Source organism: Diceros bicornis, chromosome 6 (genome assembly GCF_020826845.1).
Source record: "Diceros bicornis minor isolate mBicDic1 chromosome 6, mDicBic1.mat.cur, whole genome shotgun sequence".
Classification (NCBI taxonomy): Eukaryota; Metazoa; Chordata; class Mammalia; order Perissodactyla; family Rhinocerotidae; genus Diceros; species Diceros bicornis.
The window spans coordinates 85,523,212-85,539,573 of record NC_080745.1 but is presented as its reverse complement, the minus strand read 5'-3'; the positions used below and the strand labels follow the sequence as shown (position 1 = coordinate 85,539,573).

Genomic DNA, 16,362 nt, shown 5'->3' with positions numbered 1-16,362 from the left:
GGGTCCTGGGGTGACTGTCGTCTCTTCAGAAGAATGAATGACTTTCCCTCCCTTGTGCACCAGGCCTGGCACTTCTCCTGAGCAAACTGGTGCAATCCTGTCCAGTCCCTGGTGGAGAGAGGCTGCCTGCTGGAGGGAGGACGATTCCAAAGGCTGATGCTTGCCTTTCCCTCTGCCCCAACAGCCTCACCTGTAATAAAGAGTATTTGGAAATCCAAGATGGACCTCCAGGATCTGAAAGCTACGGGAAGATTTGTGAAGGTTTAGTTCTCACGTTTCATTCTTCTTCCAACATCATGACCATCAAGTACACCAGAAAATCCGACCACTCAGCCTCTCCCTTTGATGTATATTACTACGCCGATTCAAAAGGTAGGTGGGTAGATGCAGGGGTACTGCTGATGCGCCCTCCCTAATCCATGCCTGCCCATGTGGTGTGTTGGGCACATGGCTTTTTTTTGTGATTGTTAAAATAAGGTTGAGCTAAAGTTCTACTGGACCATCACGGGGTGAGGGAGAGTCATTGTGACCCAGGGACCCTCTCCAGAAACATCTACAGGTTCTATCCCAGCATCTGTGCAAGCCCAGATCTTGTGGTTGGGGAGACCTGATATGAAAACTCTCTTTGAAATTGTATATTTCATTGGATTATGTGGCATATATCTTTCAGAATATAAAATTTCTTTTTATTGATTTTATTATAATCCCTTTGACATTTTCTAGTGTATTTATAAAATCTGTAGTGTACATAGTATACACTATACAGAATGTATATTAGACATATTCTCTATATAAATATATATGCATACTATATGTGTATATAACCTAGGACAAACCAGACACAGTCCCTCCAAATTCCTACTCTTTTCCCATCAGCGAGTAGCTGAACTGTTTTCCCCCACTCAACAATCGGAAGAAAATGCTTGTTAAATTGACTTAACCAAACTCTAGTTAATCTGCTCTCCTCCCTGATCTTTGCCTCACCACTGAGGGTGCACAAGCATTACAAAGCAGAACAACTTTCCTTGAAGACCTTCTGGAACCAGCTGACCACGAGGAGAGACATCTCCTGGTTACCTGTCTGATCACACCTGCTCCTCCCGTCCCTCCCCCTCCTCCTCTCCAGCCTCCTGTCCTCCTCCCTATAAAGGAAGGTCCTTTCTCCTGACCTTTGAGATACTTACCCATCTTGTGGTCGGGGCATTCTACTTATTGCTGTAATCGTGTTGAATAAAGTCTCTCTTTTCCTAATTCTGCATTTGGTTTTCCATTTGAAAATCCTCATTTCTCCGTGTTGGACCCTCAGGCGTCACTGAAAGGGATTGAAGCCCCTCCCGACGGGGCTTTAAAATAAGATGGATTCTCATGTGTCCGAGGCCTGTCGTGGGGCAGGAGACGGCCTAGTTGGGCTGGCTTTCTGCTGACCTTTCCGGCAATGGGGTTGACGATCAAGAATATTTTGGGGAGGATGTGTTAAATTTCTTGTTTCCCACCAATCAACAACAAATTCTGTTACACAAGGGTGTGGGTCTCTACAAAAGCTTTGAGAAAGTGAAACAAAAGGCCCACAATGTTCGTGGGGTCACTAAACTCAGGTTTTGATGTTGCATCTTATCTGGACAACCAGGGAGTGAGGAGGATCAAAAAGGACACGGCCCCCTGAAAGGCACAGCCCCTCACTGGCCTGCGGCCGTCCTCCGCGGCTCCGGGTCCTGTCCCTCTGTCTGTAGAGTCTGGGGCACGTGGGGGCCTCTTCACAGCCCTTCCAGCAGGTTCAGCTCCCTCGGGAGCAACACTCCCTGTGTCTGGACCATCCTCATGAAGCCAAGACACGCTGGGATTCCTTCCTCAACGAGTGCTCAGGATGTGGGTTTCTGTGCTGATGTCGATGTGGATTTTAGGCAGGCGTCCACCTTGGCCTCTTCCAGTTCACCCTCCGCCATCCAGCACAGGCATATAAACACAATCCGACTCCACTTCCACCCTCGGTGAGAACCCTGCAATGGCTCCCTGCCTCCTGGATAGAGTTTACCCACCTTTCCGTAGTTTACAAAATCCTTCATCATCTGGCCCCTGGATCTCTCCTCCCCTCTAATCACTTCTCCCCTCTGCCCCTCTCCCCGTGATGAGCCCTCACACACTGAGTTTTATGGAGACATCAGACCATTTAGCAGCTCCACGCTTTTGCTCACTCTGTTTCCTCTTCCTGGAATATATTCTTCCACGCGCCCCCTCCCCCCGCCAAGATTCATCAGGTTTTTCCATCTGAACCATATGACGTGGGTTTCTTATTCCCAGGCTTAGCTGTCTATGCAGTGGACCCGACACACACAGCCTCTCTCCGGCCTGGCTCACCACACTCTGCACCCAGGCTGCACACAGCCTCCCTCAGCCTGCACACACACAGACTAGGCTGCCTCTCCAGGTGCAAACACACTGACACCTTGTGTCCCAGCCAAACATGGTCAATCAGGAGGAGACTCAGAGGTCAAACCCATGGGCCCCTGGAGGTGAAGACCATGAGCAGAGGCTGTCCCTGATTAGCTGCAACCCTCCCTGATGCCATCAAACCTGCTGGTGTCTTTGGTGTCCAACCTCTCCAAGGCTGTGTCTCCTGACACACCTCCCCTTGCCGTGTGCACTGGGCAGCCATACTTTCCCCGTGGGCTGGAGTATCCTCCAGGACCCCTACCCTAATATCAACCACCTCCTTGTCCCCTCAGGCACCTCATCTCCACCGAAGTTAAAAGGAAAGTAACCTAAGAATCCACTGAAAGAAATTTCACTAAGCTATGGTGAGGGTGCATCTCCCAGCTACACCCAGTGGAGAGAGCAGCTCGCGCTGGATTGTGTGTGTCTCTAACGGGAGGGTTTCAGGTGATGCGGCAACAAGAAGAGCCAGGAAACTGGTCCGTGGGGTTTAGGGTAGAAATTTTTTGTGGGTGGATGGGAGCTGTCACCAGGGCAGCCTGGCTCTGCCTGGAAATGTGACCCAGGCTCCACTCGCTGTCTTACTTCTGCCTTCAAGAGTTTCCTTCCTCCATTCTCAACTCACATTCAAATACCGAGTTCTTTTTCCCCCAACAGTCACTTTAGCAGCAAAGGTGTGAGAGAAAGGAGCCAGAGACCCATTGGGAGGTGGGACAGTTGTAAGTGAGGCCAGGGGAACTCAGGGTCTGACGGGCAGTAATTGCATCTCCCATAAAACTGCACCAGTCAGGGCAGTCTCTGTAGCCAGAGTTCTGTAACCCCACTGAACTTCAGAGACACCTCAGGAAATTTTTACAATACAGATACCCAAGCTCCACCGCAGGCCAGACAGAGAGAACGTGCAGGTGGGCCCAGGCACGGCTGTGCTTGAAGCTCCAGGTTACTCTAATGGGCATCCGGTGGTGGAGGGCCAGGTGTAGCTAATGAGTCCCTGTGCTCCAGGAGCAGTGGGACATAGCTACCCCCACAGGCACATCACCCTCCCCCAGAAAATTGCGTTATCTCATGTACATATATATGCCAGAATTGACAAAAACTATTCTCGACAAAGAAGAACTAAATCACTCACTCATTTGCATTAATTTCAAATATTTGACATGAATTCAGAAATCACCTTGTTACTGTTTGGAAAAAGAGGATCAGAGTAATCTTCTCTCCCGTCTTTGCTGCCAAGGGGCTGCTGTGTATTGAACCAAAAGCATAGAATGTGAAAAAGACAAGCCTCAATAGTAATTTACCAAATTGACACATACTCAAACTGTGCCTGGAGGAAACGATGTTTTTCCTGTCTCAGGGAGGTGTGAAATTTACCCTCCAAACAATCCCAGCCCAGGAGCAGGGATTCTGAGATTAATGGAGGCTTCCCGGAGACTCGGCTCGGCTGGGGATGGAGCTCCAGCCCCAGCGGCCTCGCTGGCTCATCAGCATTCCGGGCTTCAGCGACCCGCCACTGCCCACAGCCCGGCGGCCCCCTTCCCCACTGCTCTTCTCGCCCTCCCCGGTTCACGCCGGAGCCTGGACTCCTGTTCTCTGAGTCGGCTGCTGGGAAGACCCAAATGAAGGCACCCGTCGAGGGGTGAGGGTGACCCATTTTCCAACGGCACCCCCAAAAGCGGTGCGCCGAGAAGGAAGCCCCAGAGGAAACGCGGGTGTGGACTGAGCCCTCGACCCTGCTGAGAAGGAGGAGGCCCGTTCTGTCTGGCCGCAGAACGGTGGGCGCTCTCTGCGGCCCACTGTGCCGTCACGGCTCCAAAGCAGTTCTGCTTCCTCGCTGTTGGCCGAGGAGGGGAGGGGAGCTGACCCCGCCGCTCCCCCCCACCCCCACCCCCCGAACCTCGAGCTTTCGCTTTCGGGGCCAGCTGCCCGCGGGCCACCTTGGGAGGCACAGGATCTCTGGGAGGGGCTCGGGTGGGGGCCCCGGGCGGGCGGGAAGTGTGTGTCTGTTCTCAGCAAAGATGGTCCCCCCCCGCCGCCCGGGAGGGGGTCCGGGGATCTCGGAGGCCCACCTGAGCAGACGACACCGGCATCCTCGTGGTGACCACAGTTGTGGCTGTTCCAGCCGTTGTGGCTGCAGCTCCACAGGTCGGACTCGTGTCCTGAGCAGCCCACGTTGTCCAGGAGAATCGGCCCCGAGCCCTGACCGAAGCGGGCACTTCCTGGGGCCGACGTGGCCCGGCCACAGCCCAGCTGCCTGCACAGCACGTCGGCGTCGTTGGTGCCCCAGGCGTCGTCACACACGGTGTCCCACGAGCCTCGGTACAGGACCTCCACCCGGCCCTGACACCGGTCACCTCCGTTCACCAGCCGCACGGCCAAACTCGGTTCGGTCCCTAGGGGGAGCACAAGAACACCTTCTCCGTGTCTCTCCTGAGGTCCCAGGCCCGAGGCGTGTTCCAGACTCAGGGGCCATGGTCATGGCTCAGTTCCCTGGGCAAGCAGTTACCTTGGACTTTCTTCTCTCTTTTTTCCAAGAGTATCAAGGTACCTCTTGTGCCTTTCTGCCTGGGATGTCCCGCGGGTTGGAATGAATGAATAAGGTGTGGAGGAAAACTGCTCTGGGGACAGACAGTGGCTTCTGCTGGCTTTGTGGCATCAGTGGGAAAGAGGATCTGCATCTTTGCCTTAATGCTTTTTCATAATAGTCTTTTAAATATATAATGTCTGATGGGCATCTCGTCAAAAACTACCTCAGCCCCCCTTAGTGACATGGTTTGCCGAGAAGGGTTGCTTCTTTGTGGTGCCATGGGATTCGGGGAAGGGACACTGGTGGAGGATGATGCCATGTCAAGGTGACCCTTGGGCGACTAACTTTTTAGAATAGCTGGTAGGACGTCCAGGTATTTGTGAGTGTCTCTGGCTCAACATTTTCACGGAGAAACTATTGAGAGGAAAGAAGCTGAGTAAAGGGGTCATGTTTGATGGTTTTTGCTCTCTTATCTGAGTGGGTATTTCCTTGAGAGTGGGAAGGGTCTTTGCAGGTCTGTGGTCTTGTCCTCACCCCTCTCCCGGTTTCCAAAGACCTCTGAGTGTGTACCTTGGCTCCTTCTCACCTATGTCCCTCTCCAGGTGGCCACAGCACAAACCACAGTATCATTACATGTCTTGTCTTTGGTTTTGTTCTCAGGGCAAGAAGATTCCAACAGTTTGGGCCACAAATACAACTTTATTACCGATGTGGTGGAATAGATTGCGCCTGCCATGGTTCACACTGAATTGTTTCGCAAGTAAAGAGGGCATTCTTTTTTCTTAGAAACTCTGAAGCTTCCACCAATAAATGCTGCCGTTAGCAAGGCATCCGAGCTATTTTTGAGACACTTGAAAGTGTCAAAGTGTCACTGAATATATTCTTACAGGAAGATGTCCTTTCTTCCTAAGGATGTTTTCCCGTTTGACTATTTAAATTTGCATTCTTGACCCCTCTAGATGTTTTAAGAGCCTCTGGCTCTGAAGAGATTCCCTAAGAATATTTTCTAAGTGGAACTTTTTAATACATGTAAAAGTCAGCCTGATGTTCTATTTTTTAATGTTAAATAAACCCAGTGTGTAAAGTAATAATTGCAAGATGTGTGTTGCTGTTGCAGAACCAATCCATCGACGTGTTGAAGAGTTGATTTTACAGTGTTTCAGGCTTAACGAGGTGCTCCTTTGGGTTCTGTTCTAGGCTTCCTTTTTCTAAGAGGGAGGTGCCCGTGGCCAGTGGATCTGGGGGGATTCCAAGAGATTCTCAGGGAGAGAGCTGAGGCTGGACTGAACCTGTCAAGTCTGAGCATTTAGGAGATGCTGAGTGTGGCCTGGGGTGGGGGGTGGGGCTCATGGAAGCTTTTTAAATAAGCAGGCTATAAGATCAGAGACTTGTAAAAATAGTATTTTACATTTTTATAAAGGAAAGCAACAGGTTTATAAGAAATTAGTAGGTAAACAGTGAAAACTCAGTCTCCTTTCCATTCCTGACCCTGAGTCAACTGTTGTTACACAGTTTTATTCATTTGTGCATTCACCAGGTTTGAAACCAAGCCAGGTCTCCCAAATTGTTATTGTTTTATTGCAGGGTTACTAAATGTGCTTTAAAACAATACTCCACACTCGAAAAGTTTTGGAAACCTTGAATTAAAACAAAGCTAATGGATTCTTCCTTATAAAACTTCTCAGAGCTTTTAATATGCTAATGTGCTCATGACCCTCCTGCAAACAGGTGTATACGCCAAATTATAATGATCTGAGTACAGAAATTTTTTTTTTTTTGCAGAACTGAGACATAGTGAGCTCAATTTGGGAAATACTATGTTTGAAAATGGTTTGCTTTCTATTTAAATATTCACCTTGCAGTCATTTTTGCTCTGTTGATTTCTTTAGCAAAGTTTTCATACCTGAAATAAATCCAGTTCTTACTAGACCATCAAAAATTCCCACTCATTGGTGCTTTGATTTCGGAGGTTTGGTTGGCTGTGTGGCAAGAGCACTGAGATTGCATTTTCTGGTTTCTTCACACCCTTGTAATTTTCCAGGCTTCATATGGAAGGAAGAATCAGGGTAGGTTGGAATCTCGTTGCTGGCCTGGGAAAAGATCGTAGACTGAGAGCCAGGAGGGATCTTCTCTTCCAGCTCCCTGCGTGACTTTACCTGGATGTGGGCTCTGAGGTCAGACAGTGTGGTTGCACCGGCTGTTTATGTCTGTGCTGCTCAGTGGGGCAGAAACGGGCTCTGTGCCCAGTGTAGGTAACTGCCCTTTAACTAGGTCGCAATTGCATATTCTTTCTATTAGGTTACTGTGGAATTTCTGAGCAACAACTAATATTTCCAAATGTGTATATCACAGTATAATCATAATAACTTCTGTTTGATAAGCTCCAATGCTGGGTCAGGTTCTGCCTTCATTTGTAACTTTCACCTAATCTGTAAGATAGCTATATTATCCCCATTTTATAGAGGAGGAAACAAGGGCTCAGAGAGCTTAAGGAACCTGCCCAAAGCCACACAGCTACGCTGCGGTGAAATTATAGGCTCCTAAGACAGCCAGGCTGCTGCTCCCCAAGTGCCCAAGGATGGAGCCTGACCTTTTAGTGTGAAGAGAGGGCTCGACTTTAAATAGCCCACGGGAAGGCTGGTGTATCCCCGTTTAGGAACATGCTGCTAGAAAGGTGTCCAGGATGTGGTAGTCTCACCGGAAGGAGGCCGGCCAGAATAGCACATCCTGTGGCCACATGCGGACTGCTCAGCTCCACCGAACCCTTGGAAGGCGGCCAGCAGTGGGGGCTCTGTAGGCGGGGCGCTGATCAGGGCGCTGATCCGGACACTGCGTGAGCTGCCTCTGCTGAATAACTCTGTGTTTGGAACTCGTGGGCGCATACCGTGCAACTGCTCCTGGCCCGGGGGTATTCTTTTCAGATTTGGAGCCAAGGTGGAGGGTATGTCCTGGTGGCACCCCTGGCATGTCCAGGCAGGATGTGAAAGATCTCAGCAGACCAGCTTTGCAGAGTTTCTGACCTGCGCCCGGGAGCCCAGCCTTTCCGCCCCAGCATGCTATTTGAGCTGTGTTTCTAGCTCAAGAAAAAGGGGCTTGAAAATACAAAGTTGAACTTATGTGGCTTTTGAAAATGGAATCGGAAATGAAGGGATATTAAATTGCAGACACCCACACAAAGACTGGTTTCCACTGACTAAACTGCTTTTCTTGCTGATAGTAGTTGGAAGTGGGGGGAGTAAATGCGTCGCTTCCCGCTCATTCCCTCTCACTCCCGCAGTTTGATGATGATTTGGAGCGGGGCGGAGACTGGCTTGTAGTGAGGCTTGGTTTGGAAGGAGCATCTGACCCCGGCGAGTGCAGTTCAGCCCAGCACACGATTTAATACACGTGCGGGCAGTGGTGGGGTGTGAGCAGGCCTCGCATTGTGTCGCTCTCGGAAACAACAGAAAAGCAATAGCAGGAAAACTCAGAGGAGGCAGGACAAGACCAACAAAAATTGAGCTTGAGGATCGAAAACTCTTCCAAACGGTGCTTGCCATGTGAGGCCATGGCCCAGTCTCCCCAGGGCCATTGTCAGATAACCCAGTGAAACTGGTGTGACCGCCCGCCACCCACACAGGCCCAAAGGCTAACTTGGTGGCTCATAATCTGGGCCCATTTCCTCCCCCCAGCGTCATGATTTGGCTTGAAGGGTTCTCCGTGACTTCAGCAGCTGCTGTCCTTCCTGAGCGTGGTATTCGAGCCACTTCTAATGAATGAAAATTACCATGACTTTAATGACAACATCGGTCGTCGCTGTGCACTTGTCATGCAGCCACCCTTCTTCTGGGAGCAGCAGCCAGCATTTCCTTCAGGTCTACCTCTCCCCCACTGGACAGTCTTGGTGGGACCACCAGTCATGGCGCCCCACTCCCTGGGGTCAAGGGGTGGATACGACCCATTAGACCAAGGAGATCCTCCCTCTGGAGCTGTAACTGGATGTCACCCCCAGAAAAGCTACATGGCTGAAGCTGGTGTAGCCGCTGCTGCTGAGACCCCCCTGTCTGAGTTCCTGCCCTTTCTGAGCCTAATTTGTCTACTTTTCCTTCCCTTCTTGGAGCTCCCCTCACATCTCCAGTAACCCCTCCTTGGCTTGAAGTTGCCAGAGACGTTTCTGGTCTTGCAACCAAAACTCTTTTTTTTTATCTTTTTTGCTTCTCACTGCTGAGCAGACACATGTGCACTCACTTTCCCTGCTGAGTTTTGAGTCAGGGAGAACTTTCGGAAGAAAGCACACAGCAGAGCAGCTGTCTCTGCCTGGTCTGCAGTCCCCCACCAAGCTGGAGGAGGAGGTGGGTCCATCCCCTCCAATGGTGGCCAGGCATCCCTTTCTGTGCTTCTGTCCTAGGATTTGCAACTCCCCTTTCCTTGGCTGCTACTGGGGCCCGTACTCGCCTGGAGAGGGAATGCCAGCTGCAGGAAGCAAGGACAGACAGTGTGCACGTGAACGTTTTAATAGAAAGCAGCTTTGAGGGCAAACTAATGCAGCTTCAGAGACAAACTGTTTCCAAATGTGTTCAACATGACACTGGCCCTGTTTGCAGAGCATTTAAAATTTTTATCCAAAGGCAACATTTTGTCCATGCAGTTTTTCCCTGAATGGTTCACAGAGGGAGAAAGGGGGAGAAAGAGAGAGAGAGCGAGAGGTAAAAAGAGCGATTTGGTTTCTTTAGGCCAGAGTACAGGGCAGAAATACTAGGGTTGTCTGAAGAAGGTAAGAGGGGAAAATCCCTTTTGTTCCAGCTGTTTTTCCAGCTGTGTTGATTAGGAAACACGCTGGAGAAAAGCATATGCCCCCCTCAATGACTGCAACTTTCAGATCATGTTCTGTCTACCCTGTATAAAACCCTTTACCCATTTCCCACTGTTCTTACAAAGAGATCTTAACTGCTTGCCAGGGCCTTGAAGTCCAGCCTGATAGGGTGCCCCCTGCCTCCCTCCCTCCCCAACCTCATCTCCTCCCTCTGCCCCTCTCTTACTCTGCTTAGCCATCTGCCTCCTCTATTGCCTGCCACAAACCAGGGCTGTTCTCCTGAGGGTCTTGGTCATCCCCTCCCCTGGGATGTCTCCCTCCAGCTCCTCCATAGCTGACCTTCTCATCCTTCAGGTCTCGGATTAAATTCTCCCTTAGCCCTTCCCTGACCCCCTACTGAAGGTAGCTCCCCATGTGCCAATCCCCCCTCCCCCCGATCACTCTGGGGACGCAAAACCGAGAGATGATCACATTGTGCTGATCATTTTTCCCTCCTCCTCTCTTTACATAATTGACTGTTGTCTTACTTATTTGTAGATTTAAGTTTATGTCCGCTGCTGGAGTGTGGGCACACACCTGTCTTGGTCGCTTCTCAGGTAGTAGATGCTTGACAACATGCCCGAGGATGAACTTCAGGGCCCTCTGCTCTGTGGAATGCTGGTGCAGGGGAGGCACCAGGGGCTCACGCTGTGAGCTTCTCTCTCATTTCAGATGAGGAGATGATCCTGTAGCAGGCTGGTTGCAGAACCCTCTTCTTCCCCCTAGACTCCGTGGCCAGTGCTCATCTGATCCCAAGGGGTGCCTGGAGTTGGATGGGCCTGTAGCTCTGCCGGGGCTGCAGTAGCTCTGTGGTCTTTGGGAGCTCAAAGCGCTGGTGGGGATTCCTGTGGGCGCTTTGCTGTGATGCCAGCAGCCAGGGAAATATCTGGAAGCCGCCTTGTGGAGGCTTGTGAGGTGGTTTTCTTCCCTTGTCCCCCGGGGCCTGCACCCATCCCTGGCCACCTTCGGGCCATATGCCACCATGAGACCTGTTTGAAGTGGCTGGAGAGGGAGACCTCTGGGCTCGGGGCCGCTTTGTTTTCAGAGGGTCCCTTTACTGCTGAGCTGGCTGCCTGGGCCAGAAGAGCTGACACCACTGATCTCAGTGACGTTCAGAACTGGGGTCGCTCCAGGAAGGGGGGTGAGGGGCCTGGGGCCTGTCTTCTCCAGCCTGAATCTGGCCCAGTGTGTGGTGAATCTGCCCCGAGATCCCTGGGTGAGGAGGCTCCAGGCGGCGCCCTGGGACGGTGGCGGGGGCGGGGAGCGGCCAGGCGCTGAGTGTGACTCATGCCCACCGCCGGCAGCCGGTTCTCCTCAGGCAACCCGATTGTCAGAAGGGCTGACTAAGCCGCCCGAGCTTGTCCAAAAGTGAATCAGATAACACGGAGCCCGTTCTGGAGCAGCTTCCCGTCTTCTGGAGTCTGTCGCTCAAGCTCATAAAGCTCGGGGAGCCTGGAATGTGGAGCGTGCCACCACAGTTACCCTCTTCATTTGTCTCTGTGTTTCCATTCTGGATTCTTTCTCCCCACTCCCTCTGTACTGGCCTTCTTGTGGTCTCTCTTCTTTCTCTCCCTGAACTTGAGGGCTGCCATCGCATTTGCTAAAGATGCCACAGACCCTGCTGATGTTGCAAGGCTTCTATTAGCATATTGATTTTTACCGCTTTTAGGGGGTGGGAATCAATATTTCATTAGGTCATGTACATCCAGACAGCAGAGTGGAAGCCGGCTGTTATTCCCCTGTGCCAGACTTTGTCCAGAGGCTGATGGGGACGTGGCTCCTTATTGTTCTGGTTGCAGCTCCTTCTGGAATGTTTCAGTTCCCCAGACCATCAAAACCGGAGCCATTTTGTGTTCTCTGGCCCAGTTTCAAGAACTTCAGTTGATTGTTAAGGAAATTCTTTGTCTATGTTTTTCTCCGAATATGGTAATGCCTTTTTTCATTTTGGCGCTCTCTTTTCAGGGAACTGGATTAAGACTATTATTTATGGTTCTGACAAAGCAGTTCCCAGGTTGTCGGGGCTGAATTTGTAGGTGCCCCATCGGGAATGTCTCCTGTGCCCTTCACTGATTCCATTTGACAGTTTAGTGAGCGTGTAACAGTGTGTTAGAGTCCACGTTGAGCAACTGTGGCCTGCAGTCCAAATCTGGCCCTCCATCTGTTTTTGTAAATAAAGTTTTATCGAAACACAGCGGTGTCCATTCCTTTATGTAGAGTCTATGGCTGCTTTTGCCATGCAACAGCAGAGTTGAGTAGTTCGGTTGGAGGCCTTATGGCCTGCAAAGCCAAAAGTATTTACTTTTCGGCGTTTCACAGAAAAAGTTTGCCAACCCCAGTGTGAGACGGTTAACACCTTGTCTTAGAGGAGCTGAATGTGCTCAGAGCTAAATACGTATGTAAAAGCCAAGTGAGGTGACACACTAGGTCACCAAAAGGGAAAGGACAGAGACGCTGATTTCATTTGCTCTTTCTCTTGGAGGGAATTGTGCTTCTTTGCTGATGACGATGCTTCGGTTTGGCTGGATTAAGCAGAGAGAGGTCTTATTTTTGCCCATTTCTTGTAATATCAGTAGAGAGGAATTTACATGAATTCCAAGATGTTTTAAATTATTTTCCAATTTTAAGTCCTAATGATCTTTTAAGGTTTGGTTTCTTCGCTGTTTCAGTTCTTCCTTATTCATTGACTATAAATATGTATTGAGCATCTGTCTTGGACAGATGCGTGTTAGGTGCTGAGGATGTATGAGTAATGGGTGAAAGCCATGGAGCTTGTGGTCTAGTGTGGGAAACAGCTAAACTGGAATGAATCTGGTGATAAGTACAAAGAAGGAACAAGTAGGAGGAGAGGTAGAGGCACCGGGGGCTGGGGAGACCTCTGTGCACAGTGTAGGATGAAAGACGGCTGAAAACCAGGCTGCATCCAGAGTCAGTTACCCAGCCTGAAATGCCAGGCGTTGGCTAACCCCAATTATTGAGCTAACCCCAATTTTAAGATCCTGATGGATCGTTTAAGATCTGGTTTGTTGATTCTTTCATTTATTCACGTCCACATTTGTTGATTTTCGTAAATACTTGTTGGCTGAACACTGTTGGCCACACTGGGATAGCGACATTGGCCAAGCTGAAGTCAGTGGACGAAAGTGGGGGGATCAGAGGGGCTGATGTACGGACAAGGCAAGAGTTACGCTTGATGGAGACGATGTTTTTCCTCGTCTGGACGCCGCAGGACATTTACAATCACTGGCTGCTGGGCTCCCATATACAACTGTTGACATTTCGTGGTTTAAACAACAAGAACAAGGGAATATTTGAAATGCCAACGTTTCTTGATATACTTACAGGAGACTGATACTACGGTGGTGTTCATAAACAGCGGGGAACAAGGCTCTTTCGCTTTTCGTTTGCTCTCTTTTTGTTTCTGCACAGCCGTCTTCTCTCCTTTTTCTCTCTCCCTCCACCTCTCCACTCCTCTTATCTCTCCCATCTGACCTTCTCCCACCCTGCCACCCTCCCATTCATCCCACCTCTCCCACTTCTGCCGTCCCTGTTCAGCAACAACGACATGTCAAGTGGGGAAACGGATGGAAGAACCCTGTTCTTCTGAGTTCTGTGTGTGTGGGTGACCTCAGTGCCATGTAGCAGATCCTGCCTGCCCTGGCCTCTCGGCCCCGTGGTCTCACCCCTGCAGCACCCTCCCTTGGCTGTACCCTTGACCTTGTCATCACTGATAACCTCCACCCTCTCTAATCTGTATCCCAAGCACCTCACTCTCGTCCACCGCTTCCTGCCCTGGCACGGCCGCTTTATGGGCGTGTGACGTGTGCACTCACAGGCCCTGTGCTCAGAAGGGCCCCTGCTTGGGGGTTAATGCTCTGAGGTCGCTGTCTTCATTTTATCTTGCAGTTGCTCTTTTCTAAGTGAGGTCCAATGAGTCAGCGGGGTGTGTGCTGGGGGCTTGGAGCCTTGACTCACCACTGTTCCTCCTCTTGCCACCTTCCTACCTCCCCAGGATGGGTTCTCAGCCTCCCTGCTCCCCTGTCACCTGGGACACCTGGCCCCATGCAGTAGTCACTACCCCTTCATCCCAGGGGGTGTGGGCATGGGGAGAGTTGTGTTTGGGTGCACACACCCCACGGCCTCTAGGGGCAGCGAGTGATGTCAGGCCTTGGGCAGATGACCCCCTGGGGCATTCTTCCCGTGACTAGGCAGGGCCAGGCCTCTACCATCCCATCCAGGTACCTAGTGCATCCTGCTTGGAAGGAAGTTGCAATGCCCTTGGGGGTTGTTCATCCTCTGTGGGTTGAGCGATGGGCCCTTGGGTTGGGGAGATGCCTGGCTCGAGTTCCCTGCCCCCAGCCAGGCACAGTGTGTGGGTCCGTCTGGTATCTGGTAGGCAGAGCACTGAGACCTGAGGCCCTGGGTGTCCACACTCACCTGGTGAGTATCTTTGTGTCCCAGGGAGCACGACGCTAAATAATAAATAGGAAACGTCATGACAGGTCAAGAGAGAGAATGTGGAAGAAAAGAAAAAGGGTTATATTTTAGTATCTTAAATGACACTTTTTGTGCACTTTCTGAACAAGGCGTTTGCATTTTCATTTTTCCCTGGGCTCCACAAATTATGTAGCTGGTCCTGCCCCCAGTAGCGCAGCTCCAGTGAATCCCTGGTTCATCTGGGTCCACAGTCCACTGATCCGCTCACCTTCCGCTGTCCCTCACCCCCTCGTGGGCTCACTTCCCTCCAGACTCAGGCTGGGTCACTGTCTCTCAGGCACGTCTTAGATGCTAACACCCCCTGAACTCCCCTGCGGCCTGGTTTTTTCTTAGGGGGCCTGCGAGCTCTCTGGCACTGCTTCTTGCTGGGTATGGGGGGTGTGCTATTCTCCCTATTGCATATTTTTTAAAGAAAATGAGGCTAGCATAACTGTTTCCAGAAGCCGCATTGAATCACTCAGTTGAGTAGTAGCCAGTCGCTGCAACACTAGCCTTTAAGGAAACCTCAGCCAACACACAGGACCAGCCTGGAAGCCCGGCCCCTGGAAAACGAGTGAGCTGGGCAGCTGGTGGATGCAGTGGCTTCCACAGATTCAGCAAAACAGACCATTTTTGGAACAGGAGCACTTTATACTTTTCCAGGAAGAGAAAGAAGTAGTTGACTTGCCTCATTAGCTTAAAAAGAAACCTGCCAATTTTCCTTTAGTTTAATTGATTCATTTTCTTGCTCTTTTCTCCAAGATTCAGGGAACGAGGTTCCAACAAAATGAGCACAAAGGGGCCATTTGGCAAAGCCCAGTGCGCCCAGAAGCTGAAGTGCTGATGCGTCATTGCTTTTAGGACCTCTCTAGAGGGTCACTGGCTGAGCCAGCATCCGGAGAATTCCAGGAATCCCCCGACCCCTTGCAGCTGCAGGAGTTCGCAGGGATTATGACCCCCTGGGGGAGTTGCGTGAAAAGAGATTTATTAAGGACTCTGATACCTGTTTTGATCTTATCAATTTAACCATTATCTGCTAATAGGTTTTTTGGAAGTCAACCAGGTCTTCTGGAAAGAACCCTAATTGTCAGAGCTGGAGTGACCTTGGACGTCACCAGCTCAATCCCCTTATTTCAGAAGTGGTAAAATGGAGACCCAGAGATCCAAGTCTCTGGATGGACTTGGATGGACTGAGTTAGTTCAGGACCAAGACCAAACTCTGATGTCCAGCTGCCTGGGACAGGGTGCTCCCAGGATGTGGCACTGTGTGTGTGCACGCATGTGTGTGTGCGCGTGTGTGTGCATGTGCGTGCGTGTGTGCATGTGTGCACGCGTGTGCATTTTGTCTGAGTCTTCGCTTCTGCACCACCCTTGGCTGATGCTGGAGGGTAAGCCTGAAGCAGCCCTCAGCCTGGGACATTTCTCAGCACAGCTCAGCTTTCTTCCCCCGGGAGGCTGGCTGGTTGTGACTCACCTTCAGCGGGAGTCCAGGCCACACACAGAGCACGTGAAGCAGACAGTGCCGCACAGGCCTGCCTCCATGCCCCAGCCCGGCTTGTCTGAGAATAATTCGGACTCCCACCCTCGAGAAACAGCATGGCCCGGGCCCTCACTCTGAGGACGCACGAACTCGGCTCTTCTGGCTGGCCTCTATTCTGATTTCTCTTCAACGCCCCCATCGTCCTGTTCTGTGTCACCTCTGCTCCCGCCACCTGCCCCTGTGAAATGGTCAAGGCGCAAAGAGCTCTTTCTCGATGGCCGGCCGTGTACCCTGAGCATCTGGGCCAAGTGGGCTGATGAGAAGAAGACCTGGAATGAAGGTGCTGGGGATTCCAGTCCTGTACCACCACCCTTGCTGTGGGACCGTCAGTCCCCTTGTGAGCCGAAAGGGCACAAGGCCTATCCCCTCTGTCCCAGGGACGGCTGGCTGTAAAGGCCGAGGGAATGACAGAGCATGAGGCGCTGGCCAGGCTCTGCTTGGACCACTTGTATCTTGCACTGACCATCACTTTCCTTTGAAGCCGACTTCTCCTCTTGCCCCTACGCCCACCCCCCAAAAACCCGGCATGAACGAGCGTATAGTTATTAGAGCGCTTTGCAAACA

The 16,362-nt window shown here is 51.1% G+C and overlaps 1 protein-coding gene across 1 annotated transcript in view; it reads right to left on the bottom strand.

Moving 5' to 3' along the window:
• LOC131407635 (deleted in malignant brain tumors 1 protein-like) overlaps nucleotides 1–16,362 on the bottom strand; it is a 171,392-nt gene that overhangs the window by 67,567 nt on the left and 87,463 nt on the right. The window contains 2 exon segments of the mRNA XM_058544392.1: nucleotides 4,497–4,820; nucleotides 9,121–9,125. Of these exon segments, the coding sequence (XP_058400375.1) occupies nucleotides 4,497–4,820; nucleotides 9,121–9,125 (329 nt within the window).